The sequence below is a fragment of the Gekko japonicus genome, unplaced genomic scaffold (genome assembly GCF_001447785.1).
Source record: "Gekko japonicus isolate JY-2015 unplaced genomic scaffold, Gekko_japonicus_V1.1 scaffold2566, whole genome shotgun sequence".
In the NCBI taxonomy this organism is placed as follows: domain Eukaryota; kingdom Metazoa; phylum Chordata; class Lepidosauria; order Squamata; family Gekkonidae; genus Gekko; species Gekko japonicus.
Window position 1 is genome coordinate 110,960 of NW_015174350.1, and position 21,480 is coordinate 132,439.

General features: G+C 49.1%; 1 protein-coding gene and 1 pseudogene across 1 annotated transcript in view; one reads left to right on the forward strand and one right to left on the reverse strand.

Moving 5' to 3' along the window:
- The window catches only part of LOC107121397 (popy class I histocompatibility antigen, alpha chain E-like), a 19,926-nt gene extending 18,719 nt beyond the window's left edge, over window positions 1–1,207 (forward strand). The window contains exons 10-11 of the mRNA XM_015424311.1: window positions 414–449; window positions 1,089–1,207. Coding sequence (XP_015279797.1) covers window positions 414–449; window positions 1,089–1,141 — 89 coding nt within the window. The 3' untranslated portion in view covers window positions 1,142–1,207. The remainder of the gene's footprint in view (window positions 1–413; window positions 450–1,088) is intronic.
- Window positions 1–21,480, reverse strand: part of LOC107121396 — a 213,791-nt pseudogene that overhangs the window by 75,329 nt on the left and 116,982 nt on the right.

Genomic DNA, 21,480 nt, shown 5'->3' on the forward strand with positions numbered 1-21,480 from the left:
CCTTCTTGCCTCTGAGGGGAATGGAGAAGTAAAAGATTTCCCCAGTTTCTGTTTATCTCCATGTGATGGTTGAGCTTTATGTTGTATGTAACATTAACTGGTGGGGGGAGGAGGATACGTGCAGGGTAGAGGGGCAAAAGGGGCTATCATGATTGGAGCCCCCTCCTTATGTGCCTCCCAGTAAACATGGCTCCTGCCCTCCTTCTTGCCTCTGAGGGGAATGGAGAAGTAAAAGATTTCCCCAGTTTCTGTTTATCTCCATGTGATGGTTGAGCTTTATGTTGTATGTAACATTAACTGGTGGGGGGAGGAGGATACGTGCAGGGTAGAGGGGCAAAAGGGGCTATCATGATTGGAGCCCCCTCCTTATGTGCCTCCCAGTAAACATGGCTCCTGCTCTCTCTTTCCTTCAGGAGACAGTGACCAGGGGTCTAACTGCTCCACTCAAAGTAAGTATATGGGAGTTGGGACCCCTGTCTCAAAGATGGAGGAGGCACTCTGTCAGCAGGCTCAGGGCGGGGGGGGGGCCCCTGACTGGGTGCATGTTTTGAAGGGCTTCTGTTTCCTCTGGGAACAAATGTCTCAGTTTTTTACAAGTCACAAAACATGGGGAGTTCCTGATGTGAGCCCTTGTTCCCCCACACACACATTCCTCAAGGTCTGACCGACAGTTGAGCTTGGGGGTCAAGGAGGGGTTCGTCCCCTGGGTCAGCCTGGGCAATGCTCCTGTGTGTTTTCTCCTCTCCCTTGAACTCTGCAGCCTGGCTCACTTGCTTGAGCTGTCATCTGGAGGCAGCTGTTCTGTAGGGCCCCAAGGGTGGCACATCAGCTCCCCATATGGCTCCCAAACAGCATGGAGTGGGGGAATGTCCTGTCCCTTCCATAGAGGCTGAAGGAGAGACATTATTTATTAGGGGATGCTATTTATCTCCAAGCTGCCTCTTTCAATGCACTTTAAGCCTCTCTCGAAACAGACAGGACATGTTCTCCCCCCAGGTTGTTGGCAACCCTAGCTAACTCCTTGCAAGACATTTTGTGTGTAAATGATGTTGTCTTACTTTAAACTGTAAATGTTTTGTTTCTCGCAGGGCTGGTGTTAGAAGAGACCCCAGGGAATCTGCCCAACTCTACAACAGTTTGACCATTTTGAATGCCTTCTTTTTTTTAGAGAGCCAGTTTGGTGTAGTGGTTAAGTTTGTGGACTCTAATCTGGGAGAACCGGGTTTGATTCCCCACTCCTCCACTCGCAGCTGCTGGATGACCTTGGGCAAGCCGTAGTTCTGTCAGAGGTGTTCTTGAAAAAGAGCCGTTTCTGTCAGAATGCCCCACCTACCTCGCAGAGTGTCTGTTATGGGGAGGGGGAGGGAAAGGAGTTTATAAGCCGCTCTGAGACTCCGAGTGAAGGGCGGGGTATAAATCCAATCTCTTCTCTTCCTCTTCTTCTCATCTAGTATGTTTACCTCAGGGAGAAATCGTGGAGAGCAATGTTCCCTCAAAGCTCCACAGTGTTGTGAGCATTCTATCTCATGAGTGAAAAAAAAGCTAGTAGATGAAAGTTGTGAGCGAGTTTACATTTGACTATCGCGTAAATTAGGGGTTTTTTAAGACGAGTACTTCCATAACCTTGTAAAAATCTCAGAATGAATTCTTTTAAATTATATTTAAACTATATTTTAAGAATTTTAAAACCAAATCAAATGTAACCCACCTGTAGTGTATTCACAGCTGGTTTGAATGCATAACATGTGTGAAACATTTAATTGGAATGTGATGTTAAGCTTCATCCTGGACTAGGATCCAAAGTCATCCAATAGTATTGCTAGCCCAGGAAGTAACAAGCCAATCACTTCAAGCAAGCTCCCTGAGCGGGAACGAATGTGATTGGACCTTATCTCGGCAACCTCATAGGTTGATATGTGTACAGTGGGTGTGGCTATATTAGCCGGGAATGTTTAAAAGCAGGACAGCTGCAATGTAAAGGCTGTTCTGGCTATCAGATGTTGATCCGTGTTGGAGTTGTGTTCGAGTTGAAGAATAAAGTTGTATTCTTGCTGAATCACTCTGACTGCTTTGTTAAGCGAGCGACTTAACACCACCCCTTTCCATTATATTAGTAGACCTGGCCTTGGACCAGCACCTTGTGCTGAGCCTTAGAAAACATACTAGCATGTAAGGAGCAGGGACTCTCTTGCAGTCTACTTTGGGGGCGGGTGGGGGTTAGTGATATATGACAACCAGCATTACAGGTCAAGTATACAAGAGGAGGAACAATCACTGTCAGAACCCTGCCTAATTTAACAAACAGGAAGTTGCTTGAATGTTATCAACCTGCCCACACGACTTATTTATTCAAATATTTATATCCCACTCTTCACTGTAACTCAAGGCAGCTTATAAATCGTACTGTGAAGCCCAAAGTAAGGGAGTGGAGTATAACGGGCCATAGATTGGAACAGGTGTTAACTTTTAAGTATTTACCAGTATCAGAGCCAGTTTGGTGTAGTGGTGAAGTGCGCAGACTCTAATCTGGGAGAACCAGGTTTGATTCCCCACTCCTCCACTTGCACCTGGCTGGATGACCTTGGGCAAGCCATAGTTCTGTCAGAGTTGTTCTTGAAAAAGAGCAGTTTCTGTCAAGAGCTCTCTCAGCCCCACCTACCTCACAGGATGTCTGTTGTGGGGAGGGAAAGGAGTTTGTAAGCCACTTTGAGACACCTTTGGGTCGTGAAGGGCGGGGTATAAATCCAGTCTCTTCTTTTTCTTCTTTTACCTCACAGGGTGTCTGTTGTGGGGAGGGGGAGGGAAAGGAGTTTGTAAGCCACTCTGAGACACCTTTGGGTAGTGAAGGGCGGGGTATAAATCCAATCTCTTCTTCTTCTTCTGTAATTCAGTTTTCCGTGGCAAGGAAGGCCCATCGTGAATATGCTACAAATGTAGGACAGAAATCAGCTGGAGGTATTATTAAATTCATTTGTATGGAAGGAGGGTACTCCATACCTGCAGCTGCAGACCGGAAGGTCTGTAGTTGGGCAGTTTGAGACCTGAGTGCCGTGTGAAAGGGTGAGCTCCCGTCTCTGGCCCCAGCTCCTGCCAGCCTAGCAGTTTGAAAGCAAGAAATTGCAAGTAGATAGATAAGTACCACTTCAGTGGGAAGGTAACAGCGTTCCGTGCGCCTCAGCGTTTAGTCATGCCGGCCACATGACCATGGAAACGTCTGAGCACCGCCCCCTAGAGTTGGATTCAACTAGCTTTCGAGCAAGGGAAACCTTTACCTTAAAACGATACCGCATCTCATTTACGGGACTATGTTGGGGCCACCCACTTCAAGCTTTGCCCCATTAGAGAAAACTCAATCTAATAAGAACCTTACTCCGATTTCCTAGTAGTGCCTCTAATGCAAATCTACGCCTGGAAACTGGACTGATTAGATTAGAGGCTTGGGTAACCCTCGCCTCTATTCATATCTAGTTTAGAATAAGTCATAGTCCCTCTGTTATTACTTCATTAATTCTCAGGGATGGTTTTTGTTCAACTTGGCTTAAGGCAGTTTATCAGAAATTACATCTGATTGGTTTTTCTTTTGAGCCCCTTTCCGATAAAGGCCTTAGACCAGGCAAGGGTCTAGCAAAGGTCAAGCAAAGGATACTTGATATCGAGAGGCAGAGTGATATTTGTGAGGGTCCCGACCTTCTTGGCACCTCAGAAAACGAAATACTTGACTACTTCAGCACCTTATTTATCACTTCTAGAAATTCCATCTTATCATAGGGCTTTTTCTACTTGTGTAATATTTTCATATATGTGTTTTAAATGTTTTATATATGTTTTGAATTTCAACGACTCTGTTCTTAAAATTGTTTTAACTGACATGTGCTGCTTATGTGCTGAATTCAATAAACTGAACTACAGATCATGCTGAAAAGCACAGTAGGGTGGTGCAAAAAAAAAAGAAATAATTTCCCCCAGCTCCATTGTAGCCTATGGGGGTCATTACAGACAATAGGCCCCATAGGCTATAATGGAGATTCAATCTGGGGCTGGGGGACTGGGGTTTTTTTAGACAAAGGCACCAAATTTGCAGCATAGCTCAAAAATCCCCCCCCCCCATGTTTCAAAAAGATTGGATCAGGGGGTCCAGTTCTATGGGCCCCAGAAGGAGGTGCACTCATCCTCCATTGTTACCAGTGAAGGGGGGGGACTTTGTGTGCAGAAGCAGAAACCTGAGCTGGCATCTAAAATTTTGTGCGCCAGCACACTCTAGCACAGCTTAGAGGGAACTATGTGGGGTTAAAAGCCCAAATGCAAACCAAGCCTCTCTACAGCCAGGGCTATTTTTGGGCAGGAACGCACAGAAACGGAGTTCCGGCTGGCTCCCAAGTTGGCCACGCCCAGCAGGAACTCATTCGCATAATAGGCCACACCCAACAGCAGAAACTCATTAGGACTGGCTACATTAGGGGTGTGTGGCCTAACATGCAAAGGAATTGCTGCTACAAAAAAAGCCCTGGTTGACAACAAACAAGGTAAACAGAATAAGAAGCAAAAGGTGGGTGTGGCTGGATGACCACACTTCTGGTAACATGGGGGTGTGGCCTAATGTGCTAATGAGCTGTGGTGCCAGGGGTGTGGCTTAATTTGTTAATGAGTTCCTGCTGTTGGGTGTGGCCTATCATGCTTATGAGTTCCTGCTGGGCTTTTTCTACAAAGAGAACCCTGTCTGCAGCTACTCTCTGTGCCAGCCCCGGCCTCCTCTCTCCACCCAGTGGAGTAACATGGGGTTTGTGGCAAAGTGTTTTCCTGATGAGTCTGGCCAAATCCTACTTTGTGCCCCCCCCCCCCCGGACCTTTTTTTTTTTTATTGATCAGAAATACGGCCATTGTTTGCATCATCAGTGATGATGGTGACATTAGGAAAGAGAAAGAGAGTCCAGTTGCACCTTAAAGACAGACAAAACTCGTGGCAGGGGAGGAGCTTTCATGAGTCACTGCCAGTGTTCCCTCTAAGCTGAGTTAGTGTGAGCCAGCTCACAGTTTTTTTAGCCTCCGGCTCACACATTTTTGTCTCAGCTCAGGAAGGGATGGCTCCAGAGCAAACTGATTTATGCAGTAGCCAAATCGCTGGCTCACAACTTCAATGCCAGCTGCTCACCAAGTAGAATTTTTACTTGCAAGACTCCACAGCTGCCCTCCTTAGGGAAAAGCGACTTCCTTCTGTCTTCTCTCTCTCTCCTTCTCTCTTCCATGCACACAAGATGGAGCGCAGGATGTCTCTTTCTACATCTAATCCCATCTGTTAGCTAGATAGCATAGGATCTATCTCTTATTTCTCTACCCTGCACTGTCAAGATTAACACATGGAATTCACTGCCACAGGAGGTGGTGGCGGCGACAAGCATGGACGGCTTCAAGAGGGAATTAGATAAGCATATGGAGCAGAGGTCCATCAGTGGCTATTAGCCACAAGGTATAGATAGGGACTCTCAGTCTGGGGCAAGTGATGCTCTGTATTCTTGGTGCTGGGGGGGGGGGAACAGTGGGAGGGCTCCTAGTGTCCTGGCCCCACTGCTGGACTTCCTGATGGCCCCTGGTATTTTTGGCCACTGTGTGACACAGAGTGTTGGACTGGATGGGCCATTGACCTGAGCCAACATTGGCTTCTCTTATGTTCTTATGTTCTTATTTGTAGAATAAAGTATTTTGTTTCAACTTGAAACAGTGGCTCTGTGCACCTTTCTTCTTCTTCTTCTTCGTCGTCGTCGTCGTCGTAACTTTGCAAGCACATGGTCAGGTCTGATACAAGCACTGCTGCATTAAAGCCTCGTGCACTGTGTTCACTAACTAAAGAAGGATCTGGCCACCAGAACCAGTAACCTTTGAACAGGCTTTCACCATCCTGAAGAATTGTGTGTTATCTGCAAAGTTGACTACTACACTACTTACCCCCAGTTCCAGATAATTTATGAATAAATTAAATAGTACTGGCCTGAATACGATCCTTGTAGGACCCCACGGCTTACTTTCCTCCGTTGTGAGGACTGTCCATTGATTCCTACTCTTTGCTTCCTGTCATTTAACCAGTTTTTAATCCATGAAAGAACCTATCTTCTCTCATGGATGTGAAGTTTACTCAGGAGTCTTGGGTACCCTGTGCACAGGGGAGGGCCGTCTACAAATCCAATCACATAAATAAGCCTTTTGAAAGTCCAGGTATATGATGTCTACTGGGTCACCGTTGTCCACGTGCTTGTTCGCTTTCTCAAAGAACTCCGAAAGGCTGGTGAGGCAGGACTTCCCTTTGCAGAAGTCATGCTGATTTTCCCTCTGCAAGTTCTATTCCTCTATGTGAATTCTGTTTTTGATTCCAGTTTCTACTGATTTGCCTGGGTGTCAGCTATGCTGCCATGATAGTTCAGGAGGCCATCGGCTTCCCTTTTCTGTGTACTAATCACTGCTGCATTCCTTCTGTGCTTCGTCTCTGCTGTAACGCTGTTATCTAAGATGTGCAGGTGGTGTAACGTCTGGTGCGAAAGAGAAAACCGTGGGAGCGCTATCGGTTCCCAGCTTCGACTCTAACGGTCTGGGGCTCCTTCTCCCGCGCGTGGGAGTCAGGCCTATTGGCCTATGGAAGGGGGGGTGCATACGAATGCCCTATATCCCATTTTGCTTGTAGGAGCAACGCCATTCTTAACAGTGCTTCTGTTAATGCATCTATAGCTCTTCAATAAAGTATAACCTTTCTGATAAGTGTGTACTCCGTTGTTGGCTGTGGAACCTGACAGTGGGATTTACAGAGGGCATCATCACCTTTACCTCAGCAGCTAAGGGAACCCAGACAGTCCCAGGTAGACCTCGAAGACAGAGGCACTGAAAAATCATATTTATGTGGCATGTACTTCAATACAAAAGTTTTGGGGAAAGGGTACAATTGAACGGAGAACACACACTAGCCATTTTCGACGCTGGGTGTTCAGCTGCCCTGATTAGAGTAGATGGTGTGAAACTGGAGGGCATAATCCTTAGCCAGGATATACTTTCGGAAAGATTTAGAGGAAAGCCAAGAGAAGTTCCTATTCGCTGAATGAGAGCGGGTTGGAGGGGAAAAGAAAGCGCCTCTCAGATTGCTGTGGACACTGATCAGGCAGGACCAGTAATTCTGGGAAGAGATGTTATAGGAGCGCCTCCAGCTAGGATCCATATTCTGGCAGGCCCTTTCACCACCACAGGGGAAGAGAAGGAGGAGATACGTGGCATTCCTAAAGCACAGATTATATGGGAGCAGGGCCGGCTCTGCCACTAGGCCAACTAGGCACTCGCCTAGAGTGAGAGGCCCTGGATGGGGGCACCGAAGTTCGCCTCCCCCCGCCAAAAGCCAGCGCCAATCCCCAAGGCTCCCCTCCGCGTCCCTCTACATCCTTCCCACCTGCCCGTACCCTCTCTAGCGACCCATGGCCGGCAGGGAAAGGTGCCGGCAGAGCGGGTGCATGAAGAGGAGAGCCCGTGCTGGCCGCCGCCTGCCGGGGGAGCCAAGGCTACTGGAGCTGCTGCAGGCGCCGCCAGGCAGGAGGTAAGCGCGCCCTGCTGCCGGCGCCTCAGCCAGCCAGCCAGCCCTCCGCCCTGGGACCGCATGGCCCTTTACCCCCTTGCCCACCTACCTCTTCCCGCCACGCGCACTCAGGCGGCAGCAGCGGTGGCAGCTAAGGAGTGCTGCCAAGAGGGGGTAAAGGACCGCGTGGTCCCGGGGTGCGCCAAGGCGGAGGGCTGGCTGGGTCAGGCGCCGGCAGGGAGAAAGCGCTGCGGCCTCAAGTTTGCGCACTGGGGGGGGGATTGTGTGAATGATTCTTGGCGGAAGCGGTGGAGAGATCGCAGCCTCTGGGGGCCAAGCAATGGCAGCATTTCGCCTCCCCCCTCCCCGGGGGCATCCTGCCATTAGTCCTCCCCCTCCCCAAGTGCGCAAACTTGAGGCCGTGGCGCTTTCTTTCTTGAGGCCTTCTCCTGGATGCACCCCCAAAGTCTCCAGGTATTTTCCAACACAGACCTGGCAACCCAATCTGTCAGCAATGCTGACTGTGTGAACTTAGGCAGGTCACGAGAGGGAGGGCAGGCAGGGTTGCTTCAGTACTTCTTGTGGCCCTTTCTCACAGGCCCAGGGAAATGCCGATTGCCCCTTTGGGGCCAGGAAGCCATTTCTCTCCAGGCCAGTTTGGCCGGGGATCCTGGAAGATTTTTTTTTTTTTTGGTCATCTGTGTATGGAATAGGGGGCCACTGGGAGTGTGTGTGTGTGGGAGAGGCATTTGTGAATTTCCTTCATTGTGCAGGGTGGGTTGGTCTAGATGACCCTGGAGGCCCCTTCCATGATTCTAATGCAACAGATTTCTGAGAAGGAGGTAGGGGAGAGAAGAATTGCAGGAAGCAGGAGAAGAACGGCAGGAAGCAGCAGGAGGGGGAAGTCAAGATAACCATAAGGGGGGGGGGGGTCCGGGTCAGCCCCGCGACTACTGACAAACTCCGAGAGAGAGAGCCACTTTCTGATTGGAGGGAAATTCCTCACTCGGCCAATCCCGCGGCCCTGCCTTGCTCCCTGGCGGACTCCGCCACCTCCCCCTATATGGAGGTGGTGACTCCGCTGAAAGTCCCTCGCGGAGCCCTGCGCGGAGGAGGCGGGTGGGGGGGGCGCCCCTCCGAGGAAGTCGGGATGGGTTCGCCGCGGTGGCGCCTCCTGGGGGGAGTCGCCCTCCTGCTGGCGGTGGGGTGCGCCTGTGAGTCCGGCCTGGGGGGGGGGTTCTCATGCGTTGCTGGAGGGTCGCACTTGGATCGTGTGCAAGGGAAGGGGGGTCGCTCGGTAACGGGTTCCCTCGGCTCGGACACGTGTCTGCGTGCTTCCACCCGGAGCGTTCTGCAGAGTCCGCTTCCTTTGGATGGCGTGTTTGCAGGCGCTTCGGGGCAGGGGCCGCCGCGCCCTTCCCGGTCTTCTGCAGGGCTTGGCAAAACCCTGGGCAGTGGGTGGGGGATTCGTCGGAAACGATGGCGGCGCCTCGCGAGACTCTCCAGAGTTGCATCATGCAGGACAGTCCCGAGCTAGTTTTGCGGGGCGGATCTTTAGAGGTCATCGCTGTCAGCGGCTGGATTGGAGAATGAAGCACCGAGAGCTGCAGGCGCAGCACCAGGAACCCTTTCTGTCTCTCTCCTGTCATACCCTGCCGCGCTGTGCTTGCTTGGGTTGCCACAGCTTTGGGGGGGGCAGTAAAACAGTAAATCACCATTAAACAATATTTGTTGTTTTTCATATGCGTTTAGAATTCAATTGTTAACAAGATTGCAACAATAACACTACAGTATGCGATATAAAGCTTAGCAGTACATACAAAGTAATACAGTACTAGTTACAAAGGACGGAGTTCTAGTACACTGTCTGTTTGCCTGTCCTTCATCAGGTTTGTCATTCTGTAATTATTTCTTCATTAGAATGAAGTGCTGCAAGCCATATTTCAAACTGCTAGTTCTTATACAATTTTTTATGTACCCTACCGGGCTTAGATTCTGGTGACTGGGGAGCTCCAATAGCAGGCTCTAATGTGACTGGGTCTACAGCATATAATAACTGGCTAAGCTTCCCTCCGGGAAGGTGGCCTTGAACACATTCCTGTACCATCTCGGACTCTAGATTACCAGGACACACAACTCCCCTGGTTGGCATAGCAATATTAGGTGGAGTATGTGTGTGACCTATGCTTGATGGGGGGGGGATGGACAGGAGACCAGTGTTCCCTCTAAGCTGAGTTAGTGTGAGTCAGCTCACAGTTTTTTAGCCTCCGGCTCACACATTTTTGTCTTGGCTCAGGAAGGAGGGCTCCAGGGGAAACTAATTGATGCAGCAGCCCAATCGCTCGCTCGCCACTTTAATGCCGGTAGCTCACAAAGTAGAACTTTTACGCACAAGACTCCACAGCTTAGAGGGAGCATTGGATGGGACCTGCTTGAATTTCCTATAATAAGCTCGTTACCCGCCAAAAGTCTTCAGTTCTAACACAAGTGACTTTCTGGGTCTTGCCTATACCTCAATAAACTTTCACTGCCAGAAGAGAGTGGTTGAGCGTAACTAGACTAGGGGGGGGTCTGACATCTCCCCTCTTGCAGGCTCCCCCTCCTCCCATTCCCTGAGGAATTTCCGCATGGCCGTGTCTGAGCCCAGCCCGGGGCTGCCCCAGTTCATCGCTGTGGGCTACGTGGATGACCAGCCCATCGCCCACTATGACAGCCACACCCGGAGGATGGTGCCCGTGGCCCCCTGGATGAGGAAGGTGGAGCGGGATGAACCCCGGTACTTTGAGGAGGAGAGCCAGGGCTTCCAGGGGACTGAGAAGCACTTCAGGGAAAGCCTGGCGAGGCTGATGGCTCACTTCCACCAGAACAGCAGCACAGGTGAGAGTGGAGGGGAGGGGGCAGCCGGAGCATCTCCCTCTCCTTGGCAGAAAGGGGAGGGGGTGCTGCTGAGGAGGAAGGAAAAAGGGAGAGGTGCAGAGGGGTCTCCTCCCAGGAGAGAAGAAGCCCCTCCTGTTTGTGCTTCACAGAGTTTATTTGTTAAAATTCATTTATACCCTGCTTTGTTATCCTAACTGGACTCTGAGGAGAGGAAATTAGCTCTGAAAGGGTTCTGGGAAGGAATAACGTGGGTAGAAGAAGAAGAAGGCTGACAAACTCCTTTCCCTTCCCCTCCCCACAACAGGCACCCTGTGAGGAAGGTGGGGCTGAGAGAGCTTTTGACAGAAACTGCTCTTTTTCAAGGACAGCTCTTATCAGTTCCCTCTAAGATGAGTTAGTGTGAGGTAGCTCACAGATTTTTAGCCTCCGGCTCGCAGATTTTCATTTCCGCGCAGGAAGGGATGGCCCCAGAGCCAGCTCATTTACGCAGCAGCCCAATCGCTCGCTCACAACTTCAGTGCCAGTCGCTCACCAAGTAGAATTTTTGCTCACAAGACTCCACAGCTTAGAGGGAGCATTGCGAGCCCTTGTCTATCAGGGTGGAGCCTGGTAGTGGCACCCCAACATGAAATGATGAGGAGAAAGTGAAAGAGAATGATTGTAAACCCAAACCCAGATTGTTTTATTGTATACAAAATACAAGTAAAAATTTAAAGAAGAACCTTCATAAAGCTCCTGAGAATTGAATCTCCAAGCACTCACGCATGCCTACCCACCCCCCAACGAGAGGGTGCCCTTTTAAACGGAAAAAGGGAGGAAACTGGGAAGTTTTAGGGAAGGGACGTACAACACTGCCAATTACCATGTCAGATTACACAGGGAAGCCATTGATATTCATAAACATAAACACAATTTCAACAGGAAAGAAGAGAGTTTATAAATAAATAGGGCATGGTTTCCTGTCCTGAAAAACACAAAAGGCTCTACATCTGACATTGGCGCTACAGATAAGATTAGAATTTCAACAGCCAATCCACATACAAAAGAACCTCCTCAGGAAACAAACCATATACAAAAGAACCTCCTCAGGAAAGCTCCATTAGCATGTTCTTAGCCTGGGGAACTCCTACTAGATAATGACTCAGCCCTACCCCACCTTCCTGAATAGATATGAATTACCTGCCTACCTTTTTTCTTCTCATCTTGACACAGAGAGTACTCCATCTTTCTGTGTTTATACCTCTGAGGATGCCAGTCACAGCTGCTGGAGAAATGTCAGGGCCTACAATGCCAAGACCACGGCCACACAACCTGGAAAATCTACAGCAACTAATGAACTCTGGCCGTGCCGTGGAAGCCTTCGACAACAAACTGTGAGCTAGCTCACACTAACTCAGCTTAGAGGGAACACTGGACCCTACTATGTCTTGGCTGGAGGAGGGGACTTTGTCCTCACCGCTTTCCTCCGCAACAGGACCCAAAGTGGTTTACATCACTCTCCTCAAAATAAGTAAAATGGAGAGGGATTATTAGGAAAGGAATTGAGAATAAAATGTCTGATACCGTAGTGGCCTCGTTTGGAATACTGTGTACCGTTTTGGTCTCCGTATCTCAAAAAGGACATTGCAGAGCTGGAGAAAGTACAGAGGGGGGCAACCAAGATGATTGGGGGGTTGGAGCACCTTCCCCATGAAGAAAGGCTGAAGCGTCTGGGACTTTTCAGTTTAGAAACGAGACGACTAAGGGGGTGGGACATGATAGAGGTTTATAAAATCATGCATGGGGTGGAGAGCAATGTTCCCTCTAAGCTGCGGAGTCTTGTCAGCAAAAATTCTACTTTCTGAGCTCCGGGCATTAAAGCTGTGAGCGAGCCATTTGGCTACGGCATGCATTAGTTTGCTCTGGAGCCCTCCTTCCTGAGCTAAGACAAATAGGTATGAGCCGGAGGCCAAAAAACTTTGAGTTAGCTCACACTAACTCAGTTTAGAGGGAACACTGGTGGAGAGCGTTGACGAAGAGAAGATTTTCTCCTTCTCCCAAAAGACTAGAACTCGGCGGCATCCTATGAAGCTGATGGGCAGTAGGTTTGGGACTGGCAACAGGAAATACCACTTTACATAGAGAGTGATTAAAATGTGGAGTTCACCGCCTGAGGATGGAGTGAGGGCCACAGGAATAAACAGCTCTAAAAGGGTATTAGATTCATGGCAGATACTAGCCATGGTGACTCCACATTCAGAGTGACTTGGCCTCTGAATCCCAGAACTAGGAGGTAACATCAGGGGGAAGGCCTCGGCCTCTGTGCCCTGTTGTGGACTGTCCAGAGGAATTGGTCGGCCACTGTGTGAGGCAGGAGGCTGGACTAGATGGACCCCTCACTGGTCTGATCCAGCGGAGCTCTTCTTATGTTTATGTTCTCTAGGCGAACTGATTCCTGTGGTCTGGATATCAGGTATAATTTGGGAGGGCTCCAGGATCAGCTCCCCCCCCCCAAGCTTTGTCTAGAGCTCTTTTTCAGGGCTTCCTTTCCCTGCAGGGTTGTTACCTGCCACTCTGGATCAAAAGCACCTCCCTCTAGTTTTAAGTTTTCTAGGAAGTCACAGTGTGAGGGGTAGGAAAGGAACACGGAAGCTCCTTAATGTCGGCTGAGGCTGCCATGGACTTGACGTATTCTCCCCACTCTCTCCCTCTTGCCCCTGGGATGCGCTTTGGCGCTTCAGGTTTCTTCCCGTTATCTCTGCCGTGGCCTTGGAGACGTACTCGTCCCTCCTGCTGTTTCCTGCTCTGACTGACAGGCCCGTTTCTTTTTTGCAGGCTTGCCTGCTTACGCTTAGGGCTATCTTTGGGCAGGAACGCACAGGAACGGAGTTCTGGCTGGCTCCTGAGTTGGCCATGCCCAGTAGGAACTCATTAGCATAATAGGCCACACCCAACAGCAGAAACTCATTAGGATTGGCTACATTAGGGGGGGGGGTGTGGCCTAACATGCAAAGGAGTTCCTGCTACAAAAAAAGCCCTGGTTTTGACAACAAACAAGGTAAACAGAATAAGAAGCAAAAGATGGGTGTGGCTGGATGACCACACTTCTGGTAACATGGGGGTGTGGCCTAATATGCTAATTAGCTTTTACGTCAGGGGTGTGGCCTAATATGCTTATGAGTTTCTGCTGTTGGGTGTGGCCTATTATGCTGATGAGTTCCTGCTGGGCTTTTTCTACAAAAAAAAGCCCTGCTCATACTTATCAGGGGGACTCGTATGAACGGGGTATAACTGTTTGGCTTCCCGCCTAACCCCTCATTCCTGACACAGATAGTGTCCAACGATGACCTAAGTACCTTCTCAATAAACTGAACCTTAATAAAGGAAAGTTGTTGAGCTTGATTGAGTTGGGGCTCTGACGCTTCCAGGCAGCCCTTTTGGAAGTGGGGTGGGGTGGAGGAGAGACCCTGCCTGGGGTTTTCCCCTGTGTGGGGCTGTGGCCGACCAGTGGAGGTGGACAGGCTGCAGCCCCCCCAATATTTCAAGCTCCTCCTTTCCCTGTCAGTTTCCTCCATCACGCCCCCCCCATATACAAACACCCAACATAACCTCCCCAAAAAACGTGTCTCTTGCAGGTCTCCACACCCTGCAGCTCATGTTCAGCTGTGAGGTGTGGCCAGATGGGCGGCCCAGTGGAGGGTCCTGGAAATATGGCTATGATGGCAAAGACCTCTTGGCACTCAACATGGAGACCGCCACCTGGATGGTCTTTGTGCCACTGGCCGAGACCTTAAAGCAGAACCTTTTGGGTGATCCCCAGCACCGCAAGCACTACCTGGACGAGATCTGTGTGGACTGGCTGCGGAAGTACCTGGACTATGGGAATGAGACCTTGCAGAGGAGAGGTGAGGCGAAGATCTGGACGCTCCCGTGTGTCAAAAGACCCTCTCTGTCTCTAGAGCTCTTTCCCTCCCCCACCCTCGTCGCCAGGATATTTTATTTTTTTGGCCTGGAAGTCATAGCTCTATATGGCTGGGGGCCCGCATATCTGCGAGACCGCCTCTCCCTCTATGAGCCCCAAAAGGCTTTATGATCTGCCAGAACACCTTCTGGTGGTCCCTGGCCCCAGGGGCGGCCGTCTCGCCTCGACTAGGGCCAGGGCCTTCTTAGTCCTGGCCTCTACCTAGGGGAATGACTGAGCTCCCATGGAAGTTCAGGGCCCTGTGGGACCTTTTACAGTTCCACAGGGCCTGCAAGACGGAGCTCTTCTGCCAGACTTTTAATTAGGGCGACGGATGTCACTCCCTCCTTACTGGGCCTCTCTTCAGCGGGTTAGAACTGTATACCAGAGATGGGACCTAATTTTGATGACAGTTCCACCATATGAAGGATATTATTGTATTTTATTGGTGTTTTAATCATGTTAACTTTTGTATATTGTATTTTTACCAGATCTGAGGTAACCCGCCCTGAGCCTGCTATGCGGGGAGGGCGGAGATAGAAGTCAAATAAAATAAATACATGAATAAATAAATAAATAGCTGGCTTCTGGTGACCCCTGGTTGGGGCTTGGAGGAAAGGGACGCTCAGAGGTGGCTTGCCATCGCCTATCTCTGTGTCACACGACCCTGGTATTCCTTGGAGGTCTCTCATCCAGGTACTTGCCAGGGACGGCCCTGCTTAGCTTTTGAGATGTGACAAGATCAGGCTTGCCTGGGCTATCCAGGATGTTTTTAGGGGGCTAGGACTAAGCAATTTTGGTTCCTTTACCCCTTCCCCATGCACTAATGTGGTGCAGTCTGCTACACCCAATTCAGGACTCAACCACTTCATTCTGCCACGTGGGTGGATCTGATGCAATAGCCAGGCAGGTGCACGGAAGAGCCTTTTTGAGCTCTGTGTATGGAGGGAGAAACGACGGCTGAGGGGTGACAGGATCGAGGTTTATAAGATTATGCATGGGATAGAGCAGGAAGAGAAAGAGGTACTTTTCTCCCTTTCCCACTGTACAAGAACTTGTGGGCACTCCATGAAATTGCTGAGCAGTCGGGTTAGAATGGATAAAAGGAAGTACTTCTTCACCCAAAGAGTGATCAACACGTGGAATTCACTGCCACAGGAGGTGGCGGTGGCTACAAGCATGGACGGCTTCAAGAGGGAATTGGATAAGCACATGGAGCAGAGGTCCATCGGTGGCTATTAGTCACAAGGTATAGATAGGGGCTCTCAGTCTGGGGCAAGTGATGCTCTGTCTTCTTGGTGCTTGGGGAGGGGGCACAGTGGGAGGGCGTCTAGTGTCCTGGCCCCACTGCTGGACCTCCTGATGGCACCTGGTATTTTTGGCCACTGTGTGACAGAGTGTTGGACTGGATGGGCCATTGGCCTGATCCAACGTTGGCTTCTCATATGTTCTTATGAGGGACCATATCAGTTCTCCCCCCCCCCAAAAAAGACTTCCTACTTTATTTCAAACGGATCCTCCCAAATCCATGCGGTTTCAACATGGAAACTGCACGACACCACTGTCATGTTACAGCTCACATCCTTGTCCCTATGGAGACCATAAAATTAATGGATTTTTGGCGCTTCATGGCCTGTACAGTTTGGGAACCAGAACCAAAAGAGGGAAGTCAAACAGCCTAGAGGGCCAACAATAAAAATTTAATATGTACAATATGAAAATATATATGTATTTATTAGCGAAGAATTAAAAAACATATAAGGTCCCAATCACATCTCATGTAAAAATACCAAAAACATACACACAAGAGCCAATGGACTGCTCTTTGCTGAAGGGACAATTTTACTGAGGACGCTTTGGCTAAACAGCCATTGGGAAATTATTATCTGGGAAAGACCTGAAATTATTATCACTGAAACATCATTTGGCATGTGACTGCATCTCTGGAGGCCTCGTTTATACTTTTATTCTGTGCCTAGTGGTTTCACTTTGGAACAGTTCTTTTCTGGTCCATCTTGTATCCATGTTGCGTAACTGAATGATTGTATTGTATTATGATATCAGCCAATTTGTTCCTCATTGTGTTTGACCTCTGAAGAAGGCCTATACAGGCTGAAACGCGTCAGGTCAAGTTCATTGGCCCTTGTGTGTAAGACTTTGGTATTTTTACATGAGGTGTGATTGGGCCCTTATATGTTTTTTTAATTCTTTGCTAATAAATGCATGTATCTTTTTATATTATACACATTAAGTGTTTATTATCGGCCCTCTATTCTGTTTGGCTTACTGTAATGATTCCTTGTTTTAGTGTGTGTGTCTTTAAATGTTGTTTGACTGCAGTACTGTAAGGAGGGCAATAGGGGGGAGATGAGTGTGGTCTGAGAGACTGGTGCGACACCAAGCTTACCAGTTACATTTACAAGTTCCTTCTTCCAGAAACCTACTTTGTTCTTATTCAATAAATCAATTTTTGTTCAGACATACCCCAGAAAACAGTACCATCCTTCCTCAGGGCCACATAGACCTCTGAAGCGCCCAAACCCTGGGTTACACTACCAAAGGAGAGAAGATTTGGAAATTTAAATTCCCAGTGGCACCAGAAACTACCTAGTTTATATACACAAAGAATATGATTTAAAGTAAAAACAGGTGTGTTCCCCCCCCCCCATAAGCAGGATGCCACACTTACCTCTTTAGGTTCTGGTCCCCAGGTTTCAGGGTTAAATCTCCCCCTCCCTTTTTGTTCCTAGTCTGTACGGTTTGGGACCAACATGTCTGAAGGACCACTGACTGTCTTATGAACCTGCCTGATTGCTATGGTCACCTATGGCAGCCCTGCTTTATGTGCCTCCGCCTTCTGAGATCAGACCACCTGGTACAGGGCCTTTTTGGTCCTGGCACCGAAGCTTTGGAACTCCCAGGAAGACTCCTCCATCTCGTTCTATTGCCGTCTTCCACCAACGGGTGAAGACTTTAAAAAAAAATTTCGCTTGGCATTCCCTCGGTGATCCCTCCTTCCTGACCAGTGTTTTAATAAATGTGTTTTTTTAAAAAACAATTTTATTATTTGGATATATTTAACAAAAAGCATTACAATTATATATTTCCAATTTCACCCCATATATCCCTTTTTCCCCCTCCTTCCTCCCCTTTCTTGGCCTCCCGCAATGCTCCATCCTCTTACAATATTCAGGTTTTTTTTTAAATTATGATCAATCTTCTCTATTTATATTTCATAATCCCTTATCCAGGTAACCTTATCTATTAATATTTCATCATTCATTTAGTTGCCTTCCGTTTTCAATAACTATCAAAACAAAGCAAGTTATTTTTAACATCCCAATTATTTTCCATATATTCTTTAAAGTCTTTCCAGTCTTCAAAAAATTCTTGATCTCCTTTATTATTCCGTTTCCTTGTGAGTTTGTCCATTTCAGCCATAAATGTCCGCAAGAGGTCCCGTCAAGGCCACTCTACGGCTGCGGTCACACACACTAAATAATCTGCTCTCAATCCACTTTCAATGCACTTTCCAACTGGATTTTTACGGTGTGAACTGGCAAAACCCAGTTGGAAAGTGCACTGAAAGTGGATTCTTTAGTGCGCGTGACCACAGTCTATATCCCACCAGCCTCAGAAGATGTATGCTGTTTCCACAGAGTCCCCGACAGTGAGGGTGGCACGCAAGAAGGGCGACGATGGCTGGGAGACCCTCTTCTGCCAGCTGTATGGCTTCTACCCCAAGGAGATTGAGGTCACCTGGATGAAGGATGGGGAGGACAGGAAGCAGGACACCCTTACGGGGAGTGTCGTCCCCACCTCGGACGGGACCTACCACACCTGGCTCAGCATTGAGGTTGACCCCAAGGACAGAGGCCGCTACTGGTGCCACGTGGAACATGATGCTCTTCAGGAGCCCATGGACTTGGCCTGGGAGGAGCCAGGTGAGAATCTTTGGGGTGGGGGAAGGCAGCGTGTGGAAGATGATATTTTGAGTAAGAGGGGTGTTTCAGAACGGAGCGGGCAGGTGCCTTTCCTTGCTTGGAAACTCCCCTAGACCAAGAGTGCCTTAGAATGTAAACTGGTAACCGGCTGCCACCAACCTGGGACCTCCTGAGAACATCTAGACTGTCCTGCTGAGAAGGTGCCTTTCTAGCCCAGCACTAGAGCAATAATGAAGTGACAGGGAAGAAGAAGAAGGGGAGGATGGGGAGGGGAGGAGGAGGAGGAGATTGGATTTATACCCTGCCCTTCACTACCCAAAGGAGTCTCAGAGCAGCTTACAATCTCCTCTCCCTTCCCCCACCGGGGGTTGTGTGGGTAGAAGAAGGCCCATTTGGATGGGAGTCCAGGGGGCCCACCTCTGGTGGGTGGGGAGCAGGAACTGTGTGTGGAGTGGGTAGTCATGCCTAGGAAGTCTTTCGTGCAACTCCTAATGCCTCCACCAACCTGCGATCCTTTGCCTGGAAAACCCCTGCCCAAGGAGTAGGAGGGCAGCGGCCAGGCTGAATAATGACATTCGTTACTCCCTTTCGTCTTCAGCATCCATCTTGGGGCTCATCCTGGGCATCCCTGGGGGCGTCTCGGTGGCTGGCATCCTGGTGGTGGCCGGGGTCACCTTCTACATCAGTAAGTAAACAGAGGAAGCCTTGGTTGGGTAGAGAGAACGTGTGTCTGTGATTCTTGGGGTGGATCCCCACCGGGGGTTGTGGGGGGGGTGCAAGAAGGCCTCTGGCCCTGACAACTGCTTAGCATTTGGATGGGAGACTGCCAAGGAAGTCCAGAGTCCCGACCAGTGTTCCCTCTAAGCTGAGTTGGTGTGAGCTAGCTCACAGTTTTTTAGCCTTCGGCTCACACATTTTTGCCTTAGCTCAGGAAGGAGGGCTCCAGAGCAAACTGATTTATGCAGTAGCCGAATCACTCGCTCACAACTTTGATGCTAGTAGCTCACAAAGCAGAATTTTTGCTCACAAGACTCCACAACTTAGAGGGAACATTGGACTCCCTACCCCAGAGGCAGGCGTTTTCAAACCCTCTCTGAACATCTCTGAAGTATTTTGACTATTTCCCCCAACACCAACACCTGCAGATTCAGGAAACTCTTTAATAATAATAATAATAATAATAATAATAATAATAATAATAATAATAATAATAATAATAGCCCCACCCATAGAATCAATGTGGCCTTAGTTAGGGTTTAATTTGACTAGCAACCCCCATGTAAACCGCCCAGAGACCCCTAAGGGGGTTAGGGCGGTATATCAAATCGAAGTAATAAATAAATAAATAAATAAATAAATAAATAAATACCTTGATAACCCTGTAGGGTCCCCATAACCCTGTGGGGTCCCAGTTTGGGGTAGTAGTTAAGTGTGTGGGCTCTAATCTGGGAGAACCGGGTTTGATTCCACTCCTCCATTTGCACCTGGCTGGATGACCTTAGGCAAGCCATAGTTCTGGCACAGCTGTTTTTGAAAAAAGAGCAGTTTCTGTCAGAGCTCTCTCAGCCCCACCTACCTCACAGGGTGTCTGTTGTGGGGAGGGGGAGGGAAAGGGGTTCGTAAGCCGCTCTGAGACTCCTCTGGGTAGTGAAGGGCGGGGTATAAATCCAATCTCTTCTTCTTCTTCTTGGATGACCTTGGGCAAGCCATAGTTCTGTCAGAGCTTTTCCCTCAAGAGCAGTTTCTGTCAAGAGCTCTCTCAGCCCGCCTACCTCCCAGGGTGTCTGTTGTGGGGAGGGGAAGGGAAAGGAGATTGTAAGCTGCTTTGAGACTCCTCTGGGTAGTGAAGGGCGGGGTATAAATCCAATCTCTTCTTCTTCTTCTTCTTCTTCTATGCGGGGGGGAGAGGAAGAGGGACAGTGGCTCACAGGCAGAGCCTCTGCTTGGCATACAGAAGGTCCCATGTTCAGTCCTTGGCGTCTCCAGTTGAAGGATCAGTCGGGAGGTCACGGGAAAGACCTCTGCCTCAGACCCTGGAGAACTGATGCCGTACTAACTGCGATGGACCAAGGGTCTGATGCAGTCGAAGGAAGCTTCATGTGTTAAGTCACCTGTGACTTGACTGCAGTTTATATGCGTGCAGAGTAGAACTTGTCTCTGACATGTTAAGGGGCTCAGAATCTCGCCTGGGCAGCCAATCGGTTCTCGGTCTGGTCAGGTGCTTGGAGAGGTAGCTGAGCGACGTCCCCATTCTGCCCTCTCGAAGCCTCCTGGGCTCACCCCACCCACTTCCAGTGCTGAGCTCCCAAAGGAAGGAAGGGTGAGCTGTGGACAATGGGGTCACGCCGAAGGAGAGGTGGAGGGTCGGGGGAAAGGGCTTCCTGAAGCTGCCAGTACTGGCGGGTCCTCCCTTATCCTAGAGGCTGTTAGGAATTGAGACGGGGGAGCTTCTGCCTGGGAGGGGCTGAGACCCCCCCCCCCCGTCTGCCTCGGTCAGTATGGAGGAGAAGGTGTGTTGGGCATTACAAGTTGAAAACACTCAGTATATCTGGGGTTAAATGCTTATTTATGTTACTCAAGGAAGTCACATGTTTCTCATGTAACCAATGTTCTTTAGCTGTAGAATGCCCGGGAATTTTCTCCCTGATCTAGGAATTTGATTGGGACTAAAGTGTCAAGGTGTATTAGCATTTTATGGCTTCTCTTCCCGTCTTTGTTTGGTGTTCTCAAGAAGAAGAAGAGTAGCCATAATCTCTCTCTTCTAGTTTTGTCTTTGTAGAGTAAGGATGTAGCCGATTATGCTCTGTTGTTATTTTCATCCCAGTTACCCTTCCCATGCTAGAATTTAGTAAAAACTTTATATTTTAATCACACATGGGCTCTGAGTCGGAATTATTTTATTCCGGGACTGCTGGACTATCTTATCTCTGCTAAATACCATTTTTTCAATATCTCACTATCACCCAACAAGGTGGTTCTGGATGGGGGACCCCCTTCCAGCTCTGACTTTCTGATTCTGTCTCTGTAGAGAAACGACGACTAGAGGTTGGCTACCCATCAGCCTCAAGTGAGTGATTCTCCCCTTTTGAAATATTGTTTCGACACTCTGTATGCTTGCGGGTGGGTGGGAATTCCCTTTATCTCCATGTGATGGTTGATTTGTCGGTCTGACAGGG